Below are 27,693 nucleotides of genomic sequence, written 5' to 3'. Positions count from 1 at the left end.
TTGAATCCACACCAATGTAAACACAAAAATCAAAAAAGTTAACATTGATCTTCCTACGTGTTCCCATTCAGCAAAATGGGTTATGTAGGTGTGCACATATACAGTCTGCATGTCATTTCTATTTGCCTAGCAAATTGGAAAAAGGTCAAAAAAGGGAATCAATTTTGCACATTCAGCAGATATATTGCAAATATATAGGCACAAAAGATAAAGAATTTCATGTATGTTACATTCTAAATGTAGTATTATGTGACAATAATGGAACCTTTACATTTAATTTAAATGTGGGCACTTTTAATCTTGACCATTGGTGCATCATATTGTTAATGAATTTTAAAAGAAAAGTTGATCAGGGTGAAGTGATGTTGCAATTTTAAATCTCTCAGAATCCAACTTGAAACATGAAAAAACTCTTGATTTTTTTTTCTTTCAAGAATGTTGACAGTATTACAAATAGTCCCAGCAGTGGGTACATCTGGGGAGAAAGAAGGAAAAAGAAACTGAAAATTATTTTATTGGAAAGAAATGGAATTAACTTATTATATTACATGTTTATGCACCCAAAGCTGTTTGCAAATAACCATTTAACACAGCAGTGGTTTTTCTATGGTTTAATTAATAATGCTTCCTTTTTTTTATTAATGCTGCTCAAATGAGGAAACGTGTAACTTTCATTGAAAGGTAAGTCACAATGTGTGGAAAAGAAAAAGTGTATATCATGGCTATTGTGATTTATGGTGTGAAAAATAAAAAATTTAAAAAAAAAAAAAAAAAAAAAAAAAGAGAATGTTGGGTACCTTGGATGAAATGATATGGTTTAAGTGTAATGCATCTTTTGGACTTTTATCATGTATCCTCATGTACTCTGTATTTTTCTATGTGGAATTTCAATGTTAATAAAAATATTGAAAAAGGAAACAAAAAAAAAAAAAAAAAAAAAAAAAAAAAAAAAAAAAAAAAAAAAAAAGAAAGAAAGGTAAGTCACAAATATGGAAATGGATAACATTAAATAGTCCTTTCCTGCGTGAAAACAGTAAGGCAGCTTTTTTACATAATGCAGCAAGTCAGTATAGTGGACGTTTGAGACAGAGGAGCATCTCACAAAAGGCTTGTATCTGAGCAGATACATGCAATTTTCACAACTCTCAAGTTTTTATAGTTATGAAGTATCATTTGATTGTACAGATATTAAATTTAATTGATAAAGCAAAGTTTGCAATTTGAACATGAAATATTGTCAAATTTGTTCAAGGAAAAAACTTCAGGTAAAAGCTGATTGAGGGGAATGGTATCAATGTTCTATTCACAAGCTCATTGTTCAAAATCCACCTATTTGACTTTTGAAAATAGAACCTGAGTGATGTTGGAGCTACGCACATCCAAGCAAGCATAGAGTATTCTATATCACCTTGTAGATGGTGAAAAGGCTTTGTTGTTATGAGACAAGTCATCTGCCACAGGATATCCAGGCACTGACCTGTTTTTTGTAGCTACAGTAGTTATGTGCTGGTCCAAGTGAACACCTGGTCTATAGAGACCCCAAGGATAGAGGAATTCAATGCAGAGTCTGTTAATCTCATACCTTAAATACTGTTTTACTGTATACTTTTTTTATATTTTGTGAAATTAACTTTTCAGAACCCAACTAATAATATGCTAGCATATCTAAAATTAACCTTAGATAACCTAAATGACAATGTGTGAGCATATCTAAAGTGTTTGTAAAATGTAAATTAAAGGAAGGTTGAAACTTTTGAATGATATGCAGTAAAATAAATAATTTGTAACATTCCATGATGAAGTAGTATTTCAGAAATGTGTACAATAAAGATTAAAATATGTGGTCATGTTTTGAAAGATATTGATGGGATATTTGTTACATTTGAATGGTGGAGCGGAACATTTGCAAAGTAGTAAAATCGAGATTAATCTCTGTAAATACAGAGAATGTTATAAGTACTTGGCAACGGGCAGCATCTGTGGAGAGATTGACAATTTTGACTAAAATGCAGTAAACTTAACTGTAGCATATCACAATCAAAGGGTTTGGATTAAGTAATTAAGAAAGGTGAACAGTGCAACAAAATGGCATTCAGGTAAAAGGGGTAAATTGTTATTCTTTCTCATTTTACAATTTTTGCAAATTGATTTTCTCTCGTCACATTATACACTGTCTTATCTCAAATTTATTCTAAATTGCATTTTGTGTTGAGTATGAATCCATGAAGACTGAAAGGTTTGGGTTTTCGCTTGCCGCATTTAGATATCCCCCTCTCTCTCCACAGATTAATACCATGAGTGGGAGATCAGAGAGAGGTTGTGCTGCATAAAGAAGCTTATAATTCCACACAGCACTAAACAGGCCCTTTGGCCCAACTCATCCATGCTGACCAAATTAGCATTCTTGGCTTATCGCATTGACCCATGTACTTCTAAACCCTTCTTTTCCCACTTGTACAAATGTCTTTTAAATGTTGTAATTGTAGCTTCTTCTTTTACTTCCTCTGGCAACTCATTCCAGGTTTGCACAACTCTCTCAACCCCACCCCCCCCCCACCTTAAATATCTCCTATCTTACCTTAAACCTATGCTCAAAAATTCTATAATCATATACCCCATTAGAAAGACCATGAGCAATCACTTTATCCATGCCCCTTATGATTTTATGTATTCAAGCAAGTTACCCCTCAGCCTTCTATGCTCCATGGAATAAACACCTAGACTATCCAGCCTTTCCCTATAACTCAACTCTCAAGTCTCAGTAACTTCCTGGTGAATCTTTTCTGCACTCTTTCCATCTCAATCTTATCCTTCCTATAACTCAGTGACCAGAACTGTATGCAGTACTTCAAGGGTGGTCTCACCAGTGGCTTGTACAGCTGTATCATAATGTTTGAACTTTTGTAGTCAGTACCCTGCCTAATGAAGGCAAGCATGGCAAATGCCTTCCTCACCACCCTGTCTCCCTCAGTCGCCAGTTTCGGGACAGGAAAAGATCAAACTTTCTATCAAAGGAATTTATTTTCCTCTTGGCAACCAAATTGACAATCTGCTTGAAGGTGAGGGTGATTTCACAACAGAACACAGGGAAATAAATATTGACTGGAACAAAGAGCACTTTGGGATTGAAGAGTAGATCAGGATTAAATTGCAGGAGGATGTAAGAAGCTATGGTTGACAGAGAAATATCTATAGGCTTTCATGAAGAGCTTGGAAATGCACACCAGCCCCAAGTGACCCATAGGAAGTGCTTAACATAACATTAATTGTGCGGACATGGTAGGATTCACTTTCACTTTCCTGGATCCCATGGAAACTGCATCATTATGAATCCTTAAATCAGATTCTCAATTGCCCGTAGAAGCCTGACAAGTGACTGTGCTGGGGGATGCACCTATAGCACAAAACTTAGCATTGTGAAAAAGGCAGCAGTTGCATGCATCAGTTTAACTTCTTCCTCATTCTATTGCTCCGCCACAAATCGTATCTATCATTGAAACAATCAATAATGGTTCATATTATGTGTTTTGGATTTACATGCAAATAAAATTACTTCAAGGTGTGTGAAAGACATCTGTTAAAATTAAATTCCTTTGTAAATGTTCAACGTTTTCCTTGAGATTTCAGGTAATATTAATGACGGATAGCTGTTTATAACTTACTAGGCCTTCTGATTTTGTTTAAGGTTTGAATGCCAATTTAATGTACAGTCTTGCGAAAGACTTGTGAGACTTACTATTCTACCCTACACAAAGTTGAATGCAATATTTAATATCAAACAGCACACATCTTAAAAATTAAAATAATATAAAAACTGCAGGTGCAAAAAATCTGAAATTAAAACAGAAAAGGCTGGAAACAAGCAGCAGGTCAGCAAGGTTCAGTGGAGATGTTCTGTAAGGAGTTTGTATGTTCTCCCTGTGTCTGCATGGATTTCCTACGGGTGCCCTGGTTTCCTCCCACCCTTCAAAACATACCGGGGTTGTCGGTTAATTCACGTTTTTGGGTGGCACAGGCTCATGGGCTGGAAGGGCCAGTTATCATGCTGTATGTCTAAATGTAAAATAGAAGCCAAGTTAATGTTTCGCATCTGAGATTCTGACCAGGGATCTCCATCCTCAGATGCTGCCTGACCTGCTTGTGTTTTGGGTATTTTCTGTTTTATCTTCAAAGGCAAAGCTACTCAGAAAATATTTGGATTAACCCCTGTAATTACATTGTGAAGTGAAAATAATCTTATTTTTTTAATTTGATGTGAATTTGAAAATGGAACCTTGCATGAACATCTGATATCAACGATTTTGCTGAACGATGAATACAATTGCTGGGTGCTATTTCATTAGTGCCAAAAAAAAAGTTTGAAACATTTTAAAATACTGAGTCTCATAATCTGATTTCAGCTGCAAAATATCATTGGACAAAAGAAAGAACGCAAGCTAAAAGCAAGTTCCACACTAGTAAGTAATTTCCTTCCTTCAAATTATTGACTTTGTGTGTTTAGATACATTGAAGATTAGCATTAGAAAGCCATTCAGCTTTTCAAACAGATTTAATAATGAAATTATTAATATTCTCATTCTCTCTCCCTGCTTGATGCCTTTTGTGTCCCTCTCCTAAAATATATTCCATGGCTTGACCTCTACAGCCCCTCACCAGTACAGTTCACCAACCTCTGAATGAAATAGTTTGACCTGAATATTTTGTGCTTCGGCTGTGACCTCTGGTTCTCAACCGATCTTCAACTCCCTCAACACCAGTATAAACACCCTCCCTGCATCCAGCCTGCAAAAATATGGTGTATTGTACAGCACAGGGACAGACTCTATGGTTCACAAAATCTGTGCTGAATATGATGCCAAATTAACCTAAGTTCTGCTTGATATACATGAAATTATGAAAGGGAAATTATGTTTGGCAAACTTGTAGGTTCTTTGAGCATATCTAACTGGCAGAATTGTTGTGAAATTGTTATGGATGTGATGTATTTGGATTTTCAGAAAACCTTCAATAAAGCCCTTTCTACCAAACCCACTAGGTTTCTCAAATGTGATTTCTCTTTCATAAATCTACACTGACATCTAATCTAATTGATATTTTCTCATGTCCTGATCTGCAATTTCCTGTTTTCCTCCTTTTTTTAAAAATAGTTATATTTTCAGCCCTCTAATCTACAGGAATTGTTTGATAATTTGTAGAATTTTGGGAGATAATAATTAATCATCCACTATTTCCATGGCTACCTCTTTTAGTACTCAGATGTAAATTATTTGGCTTGATGATTTATTGACTTTCAGTCTCATTAAATTTCTCCAGCACTATTTATTTTATACCAGAACTAATTCTTTCATTCCTCTCCTTCATTTTACTCTGAACGCTTCTGGAAAGTTATTTGTATCCTTGTCCATTAGCCAGAACCTAAAATATTTATTTAATTCACCTGCAATTTTTGTAAAATCCCATTGTAAATACTCACATTTCTGGTGGTAGAGAATCTAAATTTATCTCCAGCAATTTATTTACTATTTATATACTCTTTACAACCCCTGAAGTTTACTTGCAATCAATGTTTCATGAATTCAAAGCTTCCCATTTCTGATTTGCCAATTTTTCAGCCAGCGTTACTGTTGTAAATGTTTGTGCTGTGCACATATGTGGAATACAAGCTTCCACCTCGTTAGACCCGGAGAGAAACGACAGTCACCAGTCTTTTCCCAAATCCAAAGAACGAACTTTAATTTACAATTAGAGAACTCTTTATAGTATTCATAATGCCCTTGGACCCGAGTAAACTCTTGCAAACCATCTCACACAGGTGACTGGATTAGTTGATTGATGGCTCAAGTCCCGACAACTGGTAACACCCACTCCTGGCCAGGGTAGGGTTGTTCTATTTAGGGTGTCCTAGTACCTCCACCAGCTGGTTATTCATATGAATGGAGTCTGGGATTCCCTTGGAAGTCTTTGAGACTTCCTTATTGATTCCACTAATGTAGAGGGTATAGGCTTGTTTCCATGTGATAGATGTGATCGGTGGTTCAATGAAGTTCAAATGTGTCCAACAGGGTATCCATGCTGAGTTGCACAGGTATTGTTTCAGCGAGGTTGCTTTTTGTTGATCACGACTAGTTGGCATGTCTGGTCTGTCTGGTCCAACTTGTACATGGTAGAGAACATCTCCAATTTTTCTTAGGATTCTCCCCAGCTGCCATACATCTGACTTATCTCTATATTTCCACACCAACACATGTTGACCATCATGAAACGTGCTTTCTTTGGATCCATGTCGGTGATTGTACTGTTATTCCATATCATAATCTCTCAGTCCAGATTCTGGTCTTTGTGGAAATATGATGTCATATAGTCCTCATATTTTGTCTACCAAAGAGGTTTTCAGCAGGTGAAGTGGGTTTGGAGAGACCCTGTAATTTAACAAGAATTTCTGCAGGATCTCCTCCATTGGACCTTCCCCCTTGACCATTGGACTGAGGATGAAATCGAGGCAAGAAAATATGCATGATGTCGTATTGCTTGCAAAAAAAATCTAAGCTGGCTGCATTGACTGAAACTAATGTTACAGGAGAACCAAAGCGATTGAATATGGGCTTGAGTTCCATGATTGTAGCCAATGCAGTTGGGCTACTTTGATAATCTCAGGCCACTATGATTAGGTAGTACCCCCCATTCATTGGTCCTGCATAGTCAATATGAAGACGGTTCTATGGTCCACTTGGTTGAGGCCAGAAATGTACATTTGTCTTAGCAGGGAATTTTGCAGCTGAGGCACATCAGATACATGACCATGACAGTTGTTCAATCTGGTCATCCATCAAAAGCTAATAAATATAGCTTCATGCAAGTGCTTTCCCTCGATTTATTCCAGGATGTCCACTGTGAAACTGTTTGAGGATTGTACATTGCAGAACTTTTGGAATCACAATCCTTTCTGCAAAGAAAAGACAGTCATTAAAGATCGCCAATGATCCTCGTCTTTTGAAGAATGGCGGCATTTCCATTCGTGGACAAATTTTTGGCCACCCCAAACAATGGTAACTCATTATCTCTTGTAAGAGGTCGTCTTCGCTCATTGCTCGTCTGACTCACTGGCAGTGAGTTAATAACATCTTTGAATACCTGGTTGATCTCTGCCTCTACAGAGCATTCCGTGACAAGAATATCTTCCAGCTCTGTTGCCTGCTCGCTAACAATTCGTAACAATGCATCAGCTTGCCCGACAGGTATTTAATTTTGAAATCATAACCAAGTAACATGATTGCCCATCTTTGCAGACGGTTTGCCGTGTAAATTGGAATTCCTTTCTTTGAACCATATACTGCTGGGAGCGGCTTGTGATCTGTCAGAAGAGAGAATTGCCATCCATAGAGCATTTTATGGAATTTCTTCACTGCAAAAACGATTGCTAGAGCTTCCTTTTCAATCTGTCCATTTGCTGCTGTTAGAGAGCGTGCTGCGTTTGCTGTGTCCTTTTGATTCCCATCTGGGAATATGTGAGAAATGACTGCACCCATCCCAGACTGTGATGCACCTGAAGCTACGACAATTTCCAAGTTTGGATCTTAGTGCATCAAAAGAAGGTTCAAGTTTAGCATCGACTTAACTCAGTTGAATGACTCTTGACATTTTGATGTCCATTTCCAATTGCTATCCGTGGTAAAGAGCATGTTGAGTGGATCACAGAGTTTATGCATCTCTAGCAGAAGTGAACTATAGTGGCTGATAATAACCAGGAATGAACGCAGTGTGGTCACATCTGTGGGTGCAGGCATGCGCTTGATAGCATCAGTGTTTTGTGCATGTGGCCGTCGTACATGTTCATCAATGACATAACCAAAATATTTCACTGACCATGAAAAATGTGCATTTTTCTGGATGCACTCGAAAACCGTAGACAATCAAAGAGTTCTCGAGCGTGTGCTCCCATTATCAGGATGCCATCTAGGTACACTGCAACTCCTGGAACATCGTTCAGCATTGTTGAAAGCTAGCTGGAGCAGTCCGAATGGTAGACATGTATATCTGAACAGTCCATGGTGCGTGTTGATGGTTAGCAATTCCTTGGATTTGTCATCATCCTCCACCTGTAGATATGCCTCTGCTGTCAATCTTTGCAAAGCATTTGCCACGATTCAGCATAGCAAAGAGGTCATCAGGGAATGGCAGTGGGTATTGATGAGTGTCCAATGCTGCATTCAGACCAGTTGAGAAATCAGCAGACAGATGTAAGGAGCCATTTGATTTTTTTCACCACCATGATAGGTGCAGCCCATGATGAGTAGTTGACCTGTTCAATTACTTCTACATGTTGCAGTTGTTCCAATTCTTGCTCCACATCTTGCAGTATGGGACGTTTATGGGACAGGTCATTTTGGATTGAAAGTCAGTTTCACGTTTGGCAGAAGATAGAGTTTTGCTTTCGTTTTAATGGACCGTCCTAAGCCTTCGGAAAATACCATTGCATGGCGTTGCTTTAGCTGCACCAGCAATTTTGGTGGGGTATTTGCCGCTTGTGGATTGTGTGCCACTTGTAGCAAATATTGTTGAGTGGCCAGTCCAGAAGGTTCAACCTTTCGATCCAGTTGAGACCCATGAGATCGAGGATAGGACATCTTACCAGATAACACGTTCCATTTTCTAAGCTGACGGAACAATCAACTGAACCTAACAACTCCAGGATCCCCCAGAAGTATTCCATGCTGTGTTTTTGGTTGGAGTCACCTCTGGCTAACCGATCAGTTTCCACATTTTCTTTGATATGTGGCCTCACTGGGATGCCATTAATGTGCACTTTCACATATTTCCTGCATTTGCCGTTAGCCATCTTGAAAGTCACTGTGATGGATTTCACTTCTGAGGGTGAAGCGAACTTATCAGGTGTTTTCCGTCTTCCAGCTCTACAACATTCTGCTTTATGCCCCAGGTGCTTGCATTTACTGCAGTGTTGACGTCTGTATGGGCAGTCACGAGCGTAGTGCCACTCATTGCAGTTCCAACAAGCGCTGGGCAGTTTAGCTGGACGGGTCACACTTTTATTTTGTCTAGCGGGGTTTGCTAACTTGACTGTCTGGACACAACCACTTGAAGATGGGTATGCCGCTACTACCATTTTGCTGTCGTGTACCAAATTAATTAAGTGTTGGCATTTGGCTGTTAATCTTTGAAGAGTCATATCTGACTCCTGCACAATCTTCGCTAATAAACATGTCCTGAGGTTGCAACTGGTGTGACTGCATTCCCACTACAAAGACTAGACACTTAAACTGGTCTTCAGACAGTCTAGGGAATTTAAAAAGCTCTCACTGTCAATTCACATACCCGCGTATGTCATGAAATCTTCGGTATCTTTCTTAGTCATTTTGAGGCACTGATACCGAATGTTGAACAGTGATGTTTTCTCACTGAATATCTCTGCCATCACATTAAGTGTTTCCCTGAAAGCTGAGCTCACAGGGAAGTTTTGGCAGAAAGAAGTTTGTGCAGCACTCGTGTTCTTGAGTGCCTAACTTCCGCAACAGCAGTCTAATTTTCCACGCATTATTGAACTTGGAAAAGTTGACTGCAAATAAGTCTTCATACTTTTTGATCCAAACTTTAAATGTGCTTGATTGTGGGTGAAATGAGAACTCAATGATAGAGCTCATTAAAGCATCTGCTGAACTTGAATTAACTTCAGGCTCACCTTTTACAACGGCTGGAGTCCCAACAGGCATTTTCACTGCCAGCTGGTCAATTATTCTCACTTGTATTTCCACAAAGTTTTTTTGCTGCTTCTTGAGGATAGTCTGCAGCTGTTCCATTGCATCCTCGTCGCCAAATGTTGTAAATGTGGCGAATGTTTCTGCTGTGCACACATTGCGTAGAGCACAAGCTTCCACCTCATTCCACCCGGAGAGAAACAACAGACGCCAGTGATTTCCCAGATGTACAATTAGAGAACTGTTAATAGTATTTACAATGCCCTTTGTCCTGAGGGAACTCTCACAAGCTATCTCACACAAATGTGACTGGATTAGTTGATTGATGGCTCAAATCCTGAGAATTGGTAACACCCATTCCTAGCAACAGTGGGGTCACTCTGTTTAGGGCATCCTAGCAGTTACCTAATATTTTGATCAGATCTAACACAATACCTACAATTTTTTTTCTTGACCAATGGGTTCTTTTTTTATGTGCTTTTGCACTAGAAAATAATGTATAGCTGTTGCAGTTCCTTCATTTATTCCTCCAGTGTTGGCCACTGCAATGGTGGTGTATCATGGCCAGTGATCCACAAATGAGCTTCCACAAAGATGGTTTTATTAAACAAATTTTAACTAAAACTATATTGCATTAGGTTGTTCCTTACAATTCCTAATACTTTGATTGATAAAGGTTCTCATCTGTCATTCTATCTTTTCAACTGTAACTAACAAGTAATATTGATACCACAGGGAGATTCGAGAGGTAGCAATAAGAAATCTTACTGTGATACCACAGAGCCCTATTATGAAATCTTCAAACTTTTAATTTCTGGGGTTAAAAACCTGACCAAAAGTCATTATTACAGTAAATGGCACTATGATTAAAATTACAAATTCTAATCATCTTTCTATCAGCCGAAGGCACCTCATGTGATTACCCAAGACCATCTTGTAATGATTCAAGTAGTCTATTAATTTATGAAGGTAAAGTTGTGTATCTGAGTGATACAAATGGTCTTTTGTTAGACAATTTACACAACACTAAGATTGCATTCTTCGAACCCAAGCATAGTGAACTTCAGATTCAAAGTTATCTATGGCACCTGGCAGAATATACTGTAATTTATAATGATATTGAAGCATCTTGGGATAACGCACCAGTTCATTTTCTGGGCCGGTGATTTTCTTTGTTAGCAGTAATATTTGAAATACTCTGAAGAATAGACATTAGCATTATGGGTCAGCCCACTGCCGACCAGAGAACTACAATAAAGAAAAACAGCCAGGAATGTTAGCTGTATAACATTGCAATGTTTCACATGTCACATGCGCAAGATAGCATAGAACGTAGAAGGCCTAATGGGACTTATTACTGCTGATGGATGTTGAAGGTTGAATAACCATTAGTAAGAAAGTTTTATGAAAAGGCTGCTGTCTTTTACCTTGGCTTTCAGTAGAATAAAGCAAATAGAGTTACTTTGTTGTCATGAGAATGTGGAATCCAAACCCTCCAAGCTAAATTATTCAGGTCTAATGGTTGTGTTAATGCAAATTGCTAATTTAAAGGCAAAGAGCTGGGCTTCATAAAAGGAAGTTAAAATGACTTTCAAAGTAGTCATGTTTGGATATACAGATTGTGGCATTTCTATAAAATAGATCATCCGATTCCTCCCTTGTTTAGAATTGTCAAGCTTGAAGGACTTTTTGATCCAGTTAAAATAAGACATTTAGTGCTAGAATTAAACTGTTGCAAAGTTCTGATGTCCACTGGTATATTAAATATCCGTTTTGAAAAACTTCATGGAGCAACTTGTGGAATCCAAACCTAAGAAATAAAAAAAATGTCTGGTCTAATTGTTGTATTCAAAGCATTTAGCTAATTTAGAGCTGAACATTTGGGCTGCCATAAAATAAAATAAAATTGACTTTCAAAGTAGTCACTTCTAGATATGGAAACCAAAGTGTTGTTTTTTGTTCCAGATTATTACATCTGCAGTCTCTCATGGGGGGAAGAAAAACTATTCATTTTAAGCAGATGACAAGTTAAACAAGCAGGATAATAGTTTTAGGATAAGTTTTATCTGCCAGTCTTGCAGGATCATCCTTCTTAAAATGTATAAGTAAACCAATCTCTTCTCTGCCAACATCACACTCTCTTAAGCAATTCGGCAGTCTCATGTCATATGATGGATTAAATCACTCTCGTGCGTTGCTAGGAGATTTGCTGTGTTCTGCTGATATAAAGCATATCCCCAAAGAAGCAATTAATTTCTTTGGACACTGTGGATCTTGCAGTTCTGGACCTTGACTAAATTGTAACAATTTTAATAGCAATACCAATTAATTAGGAAGTTAGGAAAAAGACATCTTAATTAATTTACAAAGTAATTAGATATTTTGCAGGCAGATTGAAGGCCTTTTGGCATTTTCCTATTCCTTTCCATTCTCATTGTCTGAATGATCAAACCACATCTTTATCTTGGTGGTCAAGTCTCCTATTCTAGTTGTAACCCAGCACAATAAATCTTACCACGTTGTGATCTATAATAAGCCCACAAAACAATGGAATCCAGATTTTGTTTTCGATTCAGCGAAGTTCATGACTTCATCTTCTTCAGTCTTCCTGTCCTTTGCCCATAAATTTCACTTAGAGAGAACTTATTTTTCAAAGGTTTACCAGCTTGATTCATGTAAATGGTTTAATCAGGTTTATCAAGGAACAGTTAAAGGTTTTATGGAAAATCATACTGAGCATAAGATTAGTTTATTTGCAGATGATATGCTGCTATATTTAAATTAACCACAATTATCATTTCCTGAACTTTATAAACAATTGATAGATTATGGATGAGTCTCTGGTAATAAAATCAATTGGGATAAAAGTGAGGTAATGTTTGATATCTGCTCAATAACAGGATAAAGAGGATAAAAGATTGTTTCTTAGGTTCTTTTTTCTTGACTTTTGAACAAATGTAAGAGAAATACAATATACCAAATAAAACTATTTTTTCATACTATCAGCTTAAATCATATTTAAAAAAAGAAAATAGGTGTGAATTTTAAACTTCTGGAAAAGAGCCCATTTGAGTATTTAATAATTCATACATTTTTTGAGAAATTTATTACTAATATATACACGCAATTAATTACAAGACACAATGCAGAAAAAGGAACTATTTAAGACAAAAAAATATTTAAATATACAAATTGATGAAGAGACCTGGTCAATATTGTGCCAGGAGAGTGTAATCAATAGAATTAATGTTAGATGTCAAATGGTATAATATAAAATTTTACACCAATTATACTACACTCTATATAAATTACATGGACTTGATTCAAATTGTTCTGACAAATATTTGAGATATAACGAAGAAACAGGAAACTTATTACATGCAGTTTGGTTTTGTGAAAAAGTGGGAAAATTTTGGGAAGACGAATATATTATTGGGACAAATTATGAAGATACAGATACCAAAAGATCCCAGAATATTTTTGCTTGGTGATTTATATGGCATTGATACTAAATTGAAGTTAGACAAATATCAACAAAAAGTTTTGAGTGTAGCAATGGCAGTGGCACGGAAATGTTTGGCAGTAACATGGAAGTCAGATAATTTTATATGGTTGGATAGATGGCATACAGAAATTCAAAATTGTATACCATTGGAAAATATTACTTATAATTTAAGGAATCAACCTGAGAATTGTTGTATGATTTGAAACCATATCTGGATTTCATTAGTAAGAGTCCATCCACATCATCCATAACACCCACTCCTCTAGAATAATATGTTAGGAATATATGAATAGTGAATGATAAATAAATTTAGGTGATTTCTCTTTTTTTCTCTCTTTTCTTTTTCTTTTTCTTTGGGGAAGGGAATAAAAGGAAAATTTATATATCATTTTATATCATTTTTATTATATTGTATTGTTATATGATGAAGAATTTATATGTACGTATTGATGCAAATGAAAAATAAAATTTTCAAAAAAAAGTGAGGTAATCACAAGGTGATTATTCACAATGTCAACAAGATATTCAATGTAAGTGGACTGATGTTGAGATTAGGTATTTAGGAATACGTATAGATAATAATTTGAAAAAATTATATAAATTAAATTATATTCCATTATTTAAGAAAATTTGAAAAATGGATAAACTTACCTATAACTTTAATTGGAAGGGTTAATTGTATTAAAATGAATACTTTTCTGAGAATTCAATATTTGTTTCAGACTTTATCAATTTCCGTACCTCAAAATTTTTTTCAGGAATTAAATAAACAAGTTAGGAAATTACTTTGGAATGGTAAAATGGCAAGAATAGCGTTGGAAAAATTAACATGGAAATATGAATTGGATGGATTACAATTTCCTAATTTAAAAAATTGTTATAAAGCAGCACAATTAAGGTTTCTTACTTCTCTATTTGGAAATTTTAAACCGTCATTGGTGAAAATTGAATTAAATAAAATTGTAGAAAATATACCTGAGAAATTTACTTATAAATGGAATCCAAGGTTAATGGTTGTTGACAGAGATGCTCCATATTGAAACATTTGATTAATATTTGGAATAAGATTAAGTTAGAAAATGGTGGAAGTCTTTTGTCACCAAAAACGGCATTAATTAATCCTCATAATTTTTTTCAAAAGATAACCCTTTTTTAAATATATGGTATATTAAGGATTTCTAAAATAGGAGATGTTTATGAGAGTGGTAAATTGATGTAATTTGATCAGTTAAGAATTAAATATGATATCCCACATAATACACTTTTTTGTTATTTTCAATTGAGATCTTATTTAAGAGAGAAATTAAAATAAACATTGGTTGCCAGGAGTTTTCATGACAGGAACATCTTAGGTCTCTCACTTTTTTTAGTGGTATATATCAGATTTGGCTTGAATATAGATGATGTAAATAAGAAATTTGTAGATGATATCAAAAAATATTGCCAATGGTTGATAGAGATGGGAGGAAAATTGGAAGCTACAGGAAGTTATCAAAGACTGGTCAAGTTAGAAAGAAGTGACATAAGGTGAGGTAATGTGTTTGGGATTTCAAACAGACATTGTAAATAGTAGGAGAACTGAAGCACACCCACAAATCTCTGAAGATAACAGGCTAAATTGATATCATGCTTGAAAGATCATTTAGGAAATTACCTCTGGCTAAGAGATAGCCTACATGAGTAAGACGTCGTGCTAAGCAACCTTAATAAACTACTAATTAGGTCAGTGCTAGTTCAGGTCACTTTATTGGAAACGTATAATAGCTTTAGAGTGAATGCACAAATGTAGATGAGGTACTGAGAATTACTAGAGTTTTAAAAAGGGTGAATAGAAAGGACCTACTGTATATATGTAGGTAACCACCCCCTATTTTTGGTCCTGGCCACTAGCCCACCAGCACTCCTGACCTCTCATCCGTGAACTCTTGCCTAGAACCCGGCTGCCCACCACCGGTGCTCCCGATGCCCCAACCGCAGACTTTTGCCAAGGCCCTGGCTGCCCACAGATCTGAGTTCCTGACTTACAATCCTGTCATGGCTAGCCGTCTAACTCCCAACGCCTTGAACAACACAGGCATTTAAAAGGTTTCAGGATGATATGGTTGCTATTGCCAACTTTATATTTTCAAATTGTTATTATATACTGCTGCTTTTTATTGCCTGGTTTGGATCAAGTGGGAATATCCTCCACACTAGATTAAAACTGAGTATTCTCTATGTATTGCCAAAGCCAATTAGTTTCTTTGCCATTTGCTAGAAGAAAATTGTAACTTTTAAAAAATTTAGACATACAGCACGGTAACAGGCCATTTCAGCCCACAAGTCCATGGCACCCAACATACGCCCAATTAACCTACACCCCCAGTACACTTTGAATCATGAGAGAAACCAGAGCACCCGGAAGTAACCCACACAGACACGGGGAGAACGTACAAACTCTTTACAGACAACACAGGATTCAAACCCCAGACCCAATCGCTGGCGCTGTAAAGGCGTTTCGCTAACCACTACACGGCCACCAACCGCGTAAAACTGAATTTGTATAGCACTTTTTACATCTTTTTATCACTTGGGTATTTCACAACTTGTTAGTTATTCTTTGATGTGTTGTCACTCTCTATGCATGTAAAATGTCAACACAATAATATGGCAGAAAACAATACAGATACTCCTCGACATATATCTGAGTTCTGTTGTGGCCAACTGGTCGAATCTCGAAGTCGGAAGTATGTAAGCATGGCATGTAGAAGTTGTAAATCAAGTCATTTTCAATTACATTTAGAGCATCTTCCTCGGCTTCTTGCCAGATCAATCAGCAGGGGTTGGGTTTTTCCTCTTGATCACCATCTTTTTTGGCAAGCTTACTGAATGGCAACTAAGAGAATATTTTTTACAAAAATATATTTTATTAATATAATTTGCAAACTGTACATTCTTTTAGCACCAGTACTGTACATGCTGTTCCCTTTCCTTAAAAGAGTTACATTTTTTTCTCCACACACATTCTATGAACAATAGATTCAGGGGGGCTTTTATGCAGATACCACTCTTTGCGGTAGCAGAAGTGTCTTAAGCAATGGTTTGTCCCCCGAAAACTCTCTGTGGTGACTACATAATACTTCAGTCCATCACAGTGTGTAGTCCTTGATATTGGAACATGTCAGTCTTCAATATTCAATAATTCAAGTTCCTTGAATTAGATCAGCAAATTTCAGACACACCAGAGTATAACCTTTACTAAGTTGCCAGCAATCCAATGACAGTAGGTGTGCATTCCTGTTGACAGCCTGTGGAGAACAGGACCCTTCGTTGCAAAATGCTTGTGATGAACATTGGCAGACAATAGATGTCTCTTTCTGGATCTTAATGACATATAAACATTCAGAAGGAGGTGAAAGATGGTCTCATTCTCACCACAACAAGGGCAGCAAGCAGGTACACTGGCACCCCAACTGTGCTTGAAGGAACTGATATCAGTCAAAAAAGGGTTTTGTTGTTCTTTTGAAAGTTCTGCTGTTGAGCTTGGGTAGTTGTAGGGCAAAACTATCCAACAGAATTTATCATCTTGTAGGACCTTGAGAAAATTGCATACAAACTGTTGCTTGATTGACTTGATTAAATTGAATGGAATATTTACGCAATGTGGGCAGACTCACCTCACAACTCAAATCACAGATAGAATCTAAGCATGTGGTGGTACTTAGTATTTCCATACCCAGGTGTATGAACAGATTGATGAAGCTACACACAAGGGCCACATTTAAAACTGCTCTTTTCTACAGAAGAGATTCATTTTTGATCTCCAGTCAAAATTGAAAAGAGATTGATTGGTGCCACAATGCAGGAGTGGGGTATGGGTGCAGCAACACCACGAGTACTTGACAGCCAATATTTTCCTTCCCATGAAAAGTGCCATTTCCACAATGCTGGTTCCTACTAACATCTTGTCAATGTCCATTATGCAATTCTTCAATGTATTCACCAGCTACTCAAAATCATAGAGTAATATATAGCAAAGAAACAGACCATTAAGCCGTATTATCAGTGTTGTGATGTGTTTGGGAATTTTCAGGTTTGGTGTGTCCACAGGGAGACAAGTCTGGACATAAGTGTTACAATCAAAGGTAACTTTATTGAACACATGGGAAACAAACAGGGAAGACATCAAATGATACTTAATTACTCTACTACTAAATAACTATATAGACATTAACATCGGGCCCAGGTTGGACTCCGATACCAGTATACCAGTGACTGGCTACACAGTACAAGACAAAAACTAACAGTGCACAAGGAACTCCTTACCTTGGCTGCTTATTCTACCACTCTCGTTCATTGTACACACTTCACAGACAGGAACTTTCAAACACCCTCCTGATTCCTTGTACCAATGGGAGTGCGGCTTTCTACTAGCACTGATCTATTACAGTATTACAGCTCAACTCAGTGTAATGCACACCTTACCAGCAACACCTTCAATGATGTCCAGAGACCTGACCTGGACCAATGTCCGGGGCTTGGACCAAGTGGCAGAGAGAAAGAAATGTGGTATGATCGATATTTTATACTGTTCTGAGCTTGGCCCTTAAATGAGCCAGTGGTAAGGTGTGCACTAATGGATGGGCTGAGTCCAACCTTGATTGGCAGATGATGCGGTTTCCGAATAAGTTTCAGACAGGGAGGTCACATGACCTTCTGCAATCCACAATGATCCTGACAGGGAGGCTATGTGTTCCTCTACAATCCACATATAACATTTCCATCTTTCACCTCTTAGCCCACAGCCTTCAATGCTGAGGTGATTCCAGAGCTCATCTAGATATTTCTTAAATGCTGTCAACATCTCTTTCCACAAATCTATGGCAGTGTATTCCACGTACTCACCTCTCTCTGCAAGAAAAAGGTCTCTCATAGATACAGTATAAAACTTTTATCCCTTATGCTGAGCAAAACTCACATGAGATGCCATTGAGATGGGATCACAAAAAGAGAATAATTTTGAACACTTGTATTGAATCTCCCCTTATCCTGCTGAGAACAATTCCAACCCCTTGTAATCTCTTCCTTTATCCTAAATCTATGTTATCTAATTGTATTCACTTCTGAAATCGAGCCTATCTATATCCCACCAAAATTTATATATTCCAATCTTCTCCCCTCTTAAACTCTTCCCCAGGGAAAATAGACCTAGCCTCTCCACTCTCTGTTCATCCTGGAAAGCTCCATCTAAGATTATATCCTATTCAATATCTTGTGCACCCTCTCCAGAGCTTTCACATCTTTCCTATAATGTTACTAGACCTGTGCGTAGTATTCCAGCTGAGGTCTGACCAATAATTTATAAAGTGGAGCATAACCTACCTGCTCACATTTTAAATTCCCCAACAAATGAAAAACAGTCTCCTATGCTTCCTTAACAATATTGTCAAGGTGTGGCCACTTGAAGGATCTATGAGTTTGCAAGATAGGATATTAGCTATCTTGACATATATCCTAGCCTCATTAGTACTCCCGAAATGCATTATATCACACTAAATAGTATTAAATTTGATCTGTCATTTCTTGGCCATTTTGTCATCTCCTCAATATCAGCCTGTAGCCTAAAACCACAATCCACACAATCATCATTCTTTTTTTTTTAAATTTTTTATTTTTCACACCATAAATCACATTAGCCATGATATACACTTTTTCTTTTTCACACATATACAGTGACTTTTTCTCCCCCCCCCTCCCTCCTCCCAGGCCACCCCTCCACCCCCACCCCTCTCATCCTGCAAACTTATTGATGATGCCTTGCATTTCCACATTTAACACCTTCACTTGTATTTTAAACAAGATTCCAAGCCCTTATCCCTGTGGAACACCACTGATCAAACCATCAAAGCACAAAAATGACCTCTTCTATCACTTCTGTTCAAGTTCATTGTCACATTTACCAAGATGCAGTGGTAAAGTAGGTTTGTGAGCAGTCCAGCTAGACATCTCACAGATCATGCAAGTAGGACACAGTGCAGAAGTGTGGACAATGGAACAGAGCAAAGAAAACATTATTTTACTAATGGGAGTTCATTCAGGAGTTCTTAAAATCTGCTGACACATGACCTCACTTCTAAGAATCATTTTCCTGTTGATGGGGGGAATTAAAGAAAGTGTGGATGGGGTGGAATGAGTCTTTTAGTACATTGGCTGCTTTTCCAAGCCAGCATAGAGATGTAGATGGAGTCAATGGAGGGGAATATGTGTGACAGTCTGAGATGCACTTCAACCGTCTGCACTTTTTGTGGTCTTGGGTGGAGTAGTTACTGCACCATTCAGTGATGCACCCTGACAGGATACTCTAAACTGTGGAAGTTGTTCAAGGATGCAGATGACATGCCAAATTTCTTCAGAAGTCTGTTTCCTATTGCCAAATCAATATCGGATCCAATTTACCAACTTTCTTTGAATCCCATGAGCCCTAACCTTTTGGATCACTCTTCACTCAGAGATCTTGTCAAAGGCATTATTGAAGTCCAGGTAAACTACATCTACTGGCCTACCACCAAAATTAATCAGATTGTTCAGATAGGATCTGCCCTTGATACAGCAGTCGTCATGTCCTTTAGTAATCCTGACCTTCCAATAACTTTCCTACTACTTACATTCAGATCATGGGTCTGTAATTACAAGGAATTTCCATGCTATCTTCTTGAAAAGGACTGCATTTGCCATCCTCTATTCATCTGGTCAGTGAAGATTTAAAAATGATAGCCCAGAGCTCTGTTCCTATTGAAATGTATTGTTTGTTGTCACAAGTACTGAGATACAGTGAAAAGCTTTGTTTTGCTTGCCATACAGGCAGTTCACAAAACTTCACCACGTTCTGCCAATATTTTGGATCACAGAAAATTGGAGCAAGATTAATCATGAGAATGATCTTATTTAACCTTAGAATATCAAATTAAAAATGTAACTCTGAAGTAACAGTGGCTTCCATTAGTAAAAATACTGAGGAGGAGGAATTCCTTGAATGTTTACGGGACGGTAATCTAGACCAATATGTCGAGGAACCAACTCATGTGAGGTTATCCACTTTGGTAATACAAACCGAAGGGCAGATTAATATTTGAATGGCAATAGATTAAGAGATGGGGAAGTGCAGAGAGACCTTGGGGTACTTGTACACCAGTCTCTGAAGGCGAGCATGCAGGTACAGCAGGCGGTTAAAAAGGCAAATGGTATGTTGGCCTTCATATCAAGAGGGTTTGAGTATAGGAACAAGGATACCTTACGCAAATTGGGATTGTACTCGCTGGAGTTTAGAAGATTGAGAGGGGATCTCATAGATTGGGTATTATGCAATGATAAGGGGCTAATCAACAATCTTGTTGTATGAGGCCCTTTGGGTAGGAGCGATCACAATATGATCGAATTCTCACTCGACATGGAGAGTGATGAAATTAAAACCGAGACTAAGGTCCTGAATTTAAATAAATGGAATTATGATGGTATGAGACGGGAGTTGAGAAAGATTGAATGGGTGGTGTTTATGGGGGAGTTGACTGTGGATAGACAATGGAAAGCATTCACAGATCTAATGGAGAAATTACAAATAAACCAAAAAAGGTGACTCAACCGTGGATAACAAGGGAAATTAGAGACAGCATTAGGTCCAAAGAGAGAGCATATCAATTGGCCAAAACCGAAGACTGGGAGCGGTTCAAGATGCACCAAAGGAGGACAAAGGGATTAATCAAGAGAGCAAAAATAAATTACGAAAGTAAGCTTGCGGCAAATATAAAAACCGACTGCAAAAGCTTTTATAAATATGTCAAGAGGAAAAGATTGGTGAAATCCAGAGTAGGTCCTTTGCAGTCGGAATCAGGGGAATATATAATGGGGAATAAGGAAATGGCAGACCAATTAAATTCTTACTTTAGTTCTGTTTTTACAAGAGAGGATACAAATAACCTCCCAAGGATGTTGGGAAACATAGAGACTAATGCAAGGGAGGAAAGAAATCAGTATCTCTAAGGACATGGTCTTGGGGAAATTGATTGGATTGAAGGCAGATAAATCCCAAGGGCCTGATAATCTACATCCTAGGGTACTTAAGGAAGTGGCCATTCAGATAGCAGATGCTTTAAGAATTATTTTCCAGAACTTGATAGACTCAGGATCAGTACCCATGGATTGGAGGGTAGCTAATATCGTGTTATATCCAAGATCGTGTTATATGGCGAGCTCTCCACTGGCCACCGTGACAGAGGTGCACCAAAGAAAAGGTACAAGGACTGCCTAAAGAAATCTCTTGGTGCCTGCCACATTGACCACCGCCAGTGGGCTGATATTGCCTCAAACCGTGCATCTTGGCGCCTCACAGTTTGGCGGGCAGCAACCTCCTTTGAAGAAGACCGCAGAGCCCACCTCACTGACAAAAGGCAAAGGAGGAAAACCCCAACACCCAACCCCAACGAACCAATTTTCCCCTGCAGCCGCTGCAACCGTGTCTGCCTGTCCCGCATCGGACTTGTCAGCCACAAACGAGCCTGCAGCTGACGTGGACTTTTACCCCCTCCATAAATCTTCATCCACGAAGCCAAACCAAAGAAGAAAGATAAAGAATGTTACCCCACTATTTAAAAAGGGGGGTAGAAAAAAAGTGGGGAATTATAAGCCGGTGAGCCTTACATCAGTAGTGGGCAAAATGATGGAATCCATTATTAATGGACCCCAGCTGTTCACAATTTATATTAATGATCTGGATGAGGGGATTGGATGTAATATCTCCAAATTGGCAGATGACACTAAGCTAGGAGGGGTTGTGTGCACGGAAGAGAGGGTCAGGATGCTCCAGTGTGATTTGGATAAATTGTGGGACTGGGCAGATACATGGCAAATGCACTACAATGTGGATAAATGTGAGGTTATCCACTCTGGTAATACAAACCGGAGGGCAGATTACTATTTGAATGGCAATAGATTAAGAGATGGGGAAGTGCAGAGAGACCTAGGGGTACTTGTACACCAGTCTCTGAAGGCGAGCATGCAGGTACAGCAGGCGGTTAAAAAGGCAAATGGTATGTTGGCCTTCATATCAAGAGGGTTTGAGTATAGGAACAAGGATACCTTACGCAAATTGGGATTGTACTCGCTGGAGTTTAGAAGATTGAGAGGGGATCTCATAGAGACCTATAAAATTCTGGCAGGACTGGACAGAATGGATGCAGATGGGATGTTTCCAATGATGGGAAAATCCAGAACCCGGGGCCATGGTTTGAGGATAATAGGCAAACCATTTAGGACCGAGATGAGGAGGAATTTCTTGACCCAGAGGGTGGTGAATCTGTGGAATTCATTGCCACAGAGGGCAGTGGAGGCAGGTTCATTAAATCTATTTAAGAGGGAATATTTCTTCAGTATAAGGGTATTAAAGGTGACGGAGAGAAGGCGGGGACGGGGTACTGAACTTTAAGATCAGCCATGATCTCGTTGAGTGGCGGAACAGACTCGAAGGGTCGAATCACCTACTCCTGCTCCTATCTTCTATGTTTCTATGACTGTCAATCCAGTCATAGTCATATTACAATCCCAGCTCTGTGCTGGTTCCATAGCTCTCTGCAACCACTGCCTTTTCCACAGCACCCTCAGCCATTACGCTAACTGTGCCACTATCATAATTAAATCCCCCTCCCCCCACGTTTACAGATAAAGCCTTACTAATATACTTAATACTAATAAAGATAAAGACTTTTACTAGGCCAAAGATAGGGAGACACGTTAGGAGAGTCGCCCCAGCAGCGAATGGCACTGACTGGCTTTTCATCTTGGTGTTCCAGTCACAACCTGATTCACCTCCATGCCAGTGTCCTGGTCAGTTCCTCAGCACACCTTCCTTTAAATTCTAACCCCATTCGCAAGCACTGAAGCAGCGTTGTGCTAACCGCTGCGCTGACCATGCCCAAGTTTACAGATAAAGCCTTTCTGGTGCACTTAATAATATACTAATAAATGCTCTTACAAGGCAGGGATAGGGAGACACTTTGGTAGAGCTGCCCCAGCAGTGAGTGACATCAGTTGGCTCTTCAGCCTGGGTGCTACCATTTTACTCAAACACAACTTTATTGAAATTTTATTCAAGCGGCTGCTGCGGGTGGGGCATGGCTAGGGTGCTTTGCTGGCTGAATATTTGCTCCCAAGGGGTTACGTGTTGCTTCAGAGAACATTTACTTTTACAATTTTAAACTTTTATTTAAAACTTTATTTATTTTTAAGTTTTATTTATTTCCTCAAATTTTTTGTCAGGTGTTTGAGTTTCCAGTTGATTGAGTGCCAGATAATGGAGATTTATTGTACTTAATTTCCTTGCCTTTCATCCGACTGGATCATGCTCCCTTTTCCTTCAGATAATTGGATCTGACAAATGAAGAAAGCAAATGATCACTTGGACCAACTACTCATGGATCTTTGCTATAATTTGTCCTCACTCTTGAGCCCTGATCAGACTGCTTGAAGGTGCTCATCAACCTGACAGTGGTTCTAGGCAGAAAACTGACATCATTCAATTCGACTTTGTTACTTAAAGTCACATCTTCATGGAGGGGCTAAACGAAGAGCAAGTCATGTTATCTTATGGTGTACCACTTGTACTACTTTCACTTGATGGCAAGCAATTGCAGGCAGAGTCTTTGGATCAGCATTGCTAAGAAGTCCGAGAAGGGAAAAAAAATGAGAGGGAACAGATTACTGTGTTATTTGCATCAATATCCAAAATCATGGCACAGCTCTTCAGATTTTTAATTCTTCAGATTTTCTGTTGTTTCCTGTATGAGCTCTCAAAAAGTATTTTAAAAATATATTTTGCTTTATTTTTTTATAAACATAAACTTTATGCAGAATATGTTTTGATTGAAACCTTTTTTTAAATTTGATGTTAAAGGTTTTCTAATGGCTTTAAGAATCTGTTTCTAAAAGCACAGAAGAGAATAAAATGTTGCATAACTACCTTCAATGAAATGTTGTTGAGGGTGATTTTCCGACAACTGCTTCAACATTACATAAATGTGTGTGTATTCCCAAGAGCTCAAGCTGCCCTATTTCTAACTATTGGATCCTTTAAAAAAAATACAGTATTACTGAACTTCCAAAGAGCGATAATTGTATGAGGCTTGTTTCTCCCAGATTTTGTAAAGCTTGAATTCCCTGCATATATCACTGAAGAAAAAATTATAACAAATGAAACAATGTATATTTTTCACTGCAGATGAAGACGGGTTCATTAGCATCTGGCATGACTGAGGCAGACTGAATCCTTACTTTTGTGAACTGAATTTAAATCCCAAACAGAAAGGATGAGCATCTCACTTTCTGACAGCTGGAATGGGTCAGAAGTGAAGTTATTGTTGGCAGTCTCAATCCTTTTTGCAAAGAAATGAGAGCAGAGTACAATTTGTCAGGCTCATTTTTGGAGGCCCAAGTATAGTAAACGAAGAATAGAAAAGGCATGTCAGCACAGTAGGGGGGTGGAGGGGAGGGGGTGCAAACCCAACTGAAATCTGCAGAAAATTGTGCAAAACCTGAAGGAGATTTTTTACAAAATCTGCATGGCATTTTATTTATTTTTCAGTGAGACTTCCATTAAGTTGATCTTAATGTTTTTTTTTTAACAGCAGAAGCAGGAGCTCTCTCAACTAATCTTGAGCCTCTTGCTTTAAGATTGGCAGTCAAGAAATAAAGGCCTGCCCGTCAATGTAATTGAAAAAGGATTGTTCACCAGTGAACACATTGCACGACTGGCAGATTCGTGGTGAAGTTTTTAAAAGAATTGTAATTTGCTTTATCCCCTTTTGTGGGAGGCTTGAAGAGCAAAAGTGTCTTGAATTGAAAATATTCCTTAATGCCACATTTTTTGTTTAGGAGCTTGCCCTTTTGGGACCTGTTGAATTTACCTAATTTCACACTTCTGAGGTCATTGTGAAGCGATTTTCGTTTTCAATCTCAGTTGACCAATTATTACAGTTTATCATTAGTCATTAACATAAATATTTATGTTGTACAACAACCATTTTATCTGTGGACACTTTCATTGGTTTTTGTAGTGTTGGGTTCGTCTTCAGGATCCTGTACCTCCTTCGTGATGGTAGCAGTGAGAAGTCAAATCAAGACAAGTTTATTATCATCTGATTGCCCAAGTACAATCTGGTGAAACAGCATTTTCTGATCCTCAGTGCAAAACATGCAGATACATAACCAAACATAACATATATACAGACAAACAATACAAATGCAGGACAAGTATTTATATACCCAAATAAATATTGTTTCATAAACATGGGAATCTCAGATGGTTAGTGTGAGCAGTTCCTTTGGTTGTTCAACATTCTCACTTACCGTGGGAAGAAGCTGTTATTCCTGCATCTCTTCCCCAACAAGAGTAACTGAGAGGTGCCGTGTACAGGGTGATAAGGGTCCTCTACGATTTGTGTGCCCTCTTCAGACAACGATCCCAGTAGATCACGTTGATAAAAGGGGTGGGGGGGGGAAAGAATGCATTGATCCTCTTGGCCATTCTTATGGTCCTCCAATCCATTTCTCTGCAGAAACCGTACCACACTGTGATGCAGCTGGCCACTCGCTCTCAATAGAGTTCCTATAGAAGATTGACATAATGGTGGCTGGTAGCCTTGCCCAGTTCAGTCCTCTGAGGAAGTGCAGTGGTTGTTGTGCCTTCCTGACAAGTGAGGAGATGTGTGTCCACAATAGGTCACTAGTTAAGAGGACTCTAAGGAACTTCTTGCCCTCTACTTTCTCCACTGCAGAGTTATTAATGTATTGTTCTTGGCCCTTCTGAAGTCGATGATCATATTCTTCATCTTATCCATGTTGTTACTCTCACACCATATCACAAGAATTTTCACCTCTTCTCTGTTGCGTGACTTAACATTGTTGCTGATGAGGCCAACTATTGTTGTGTCATCTGCAAATTAGATGACACTGTTGGAGTTGGATGTGGCGATGCAGTTGTTGATCAGTAGCATGAGCAGGAGTGGGCTGAGCACACATCCCTGAGGAACGCCAGTGCTCAGTATGATGATGCTTGATGTTCTGCTACCAAACAGGAAAGACTGTGGTCTTTCCAAGAGAAAGTCCAGAATCCAGTTACGAGAGGGTTGTTGAGTCCCAGCGAGGACAGCTTCTCCACCAGCCTCTGGGGAATGATCGTATTAAACCTAAGCTGAAGTCGATGAACAGCAGTGTGGTGTATGAGGCCTTGTTCTCCAGTTGGGTCAGGATGAAGTGAAGGGATAAGATTATAGCATTGTCAGTGGAATGGTTTCTTCTATAAGTGGATTGAAATGGGTCCAGCATCACTGGGAGGTGTGCTTTAACACATTCCAACACCAGACACATGAAGCATTTCATAATGGTGGAGGTGAGCTCTGTTATTGTTGCTCTCTTGGGTACTGGAATGATGGTGGCTGTCTTGAAACCTGCGGGAATGATAGACTGAACTGTTGAAGTTGTCAATGAAGACTAGTGCCCATGATGGTGCTGGCTGACTTCACAACTCTCCGTAGTCTCCTGTTCTGTGCATTGGCACCTCCATACCAGACAGTGATGCAACCAGTCAGAATGCTCTCCACAGTACAACTGTAGAAATTTGCAAGGATCTTTGGTGACATAGCAAATCTCCTCATTCTCCTGATGAAGTATAGCTGCTGGCGAGTCTTCTTTGTGATGGCATCAACAAGGAGGTCCTAAGATAGATCTTCAGAGATGTTGACCCCCAGGAATTTGAAGCTCTTTACCCTCCCCACTGAAGACCCCTCGATGAGGACTGGTTCATGTTCTCCTGATTTCTGCTTCCTGAAGTCCACAATCATTTCTTTTGTTTTGCTAACATTGTTGTGGCACCACTCCACTGGCTGATCGATCTCACTCCTGAACGATTCCTCATTGCCATCTGTGATTCAGCAATCAACCATGGTGTCATCAGCAAATTTGTGGATGGCATTTGAATTGTGATTAAGCCACATAGTTATGGGTGTAGAGAGAGTAGAGCAGTGGGCTGTGTTGATTATTAGTGAGAAGGAGATATTATTACCAATCCACACTTGACTGTGGTCTTTTGATGAGGAAACAAAGGATCCAGTGGGAGAGAGAGGTGCAGAGGTCCAGGTTTTGAAGCTTGCTGACCAGTACTGAGGGCATGATGGTGTTGAAAGCAGAGCTGTAGTCGATGAATAGCAGTCTGATGAACGTGTTGCTGTTGTCTTGGTGATCTAGGGATACGTGGAGGGCCAGATTGCATATGCTGTGGAGCGATTGTGACAGCAGGTGAATTGCAGTGGGTCCAGATAGATCTTTATTCAGGAAGGAGTTAATTCTAGCCATGACCAACTTCTCAAAGCATTTTATCACAGTAAATGTGAGTGCTGCTTGGTGATAGTCATTGAGGCAGCTCTCTCTGTTCTTCTCTGTTCTTCTTGGGTGCCA

At 38.7% G+C, this 27,693-nt stretch overlaps 1 protein-coding gene across 1 annotated transcript in view; it reads left to right on the top strand.

Annotated features, from left to right (window-relative positions):
* micu2 (mitochondrial calcium uptake 2) overlaps nt 1-27,693 on the top strand; it is a 419,472-nt gene that overhangs the window by 326,136 nt on the left and 65,643 nt on the right. The window contains exon 8 of the mRNA XM_069891395.1: nt 4,401-4,457. Within this exon, the coding sequence (XP_069747496.1) occupies nt 4,401-4,457 (57 nt within the window). The remainder of the gene's footprint in view (nt 1-4,400; nt 4,458-27,693) is intronic.

This window comes from Narcine bancroftii, chromosome 7 (assembly GCF_036971445.1).
Source record: "Narcine bancroftii isolate sNarBan1 chromosome 7, sNarBan1.hap1, whole genome shotgun sequence".
In the NCBI taxonomy this organism is placed as follows: Eukaryota; Metazoa; Chordata; class Chondrichthyes; order Torpediniformes; family Narcinidae; genus Narcine; species Narcine bancroftii.
Note: the sequence above shows the minus strand (reverse complement) of the source record. Positions and strands in the feature narration are given on the sequence as shown.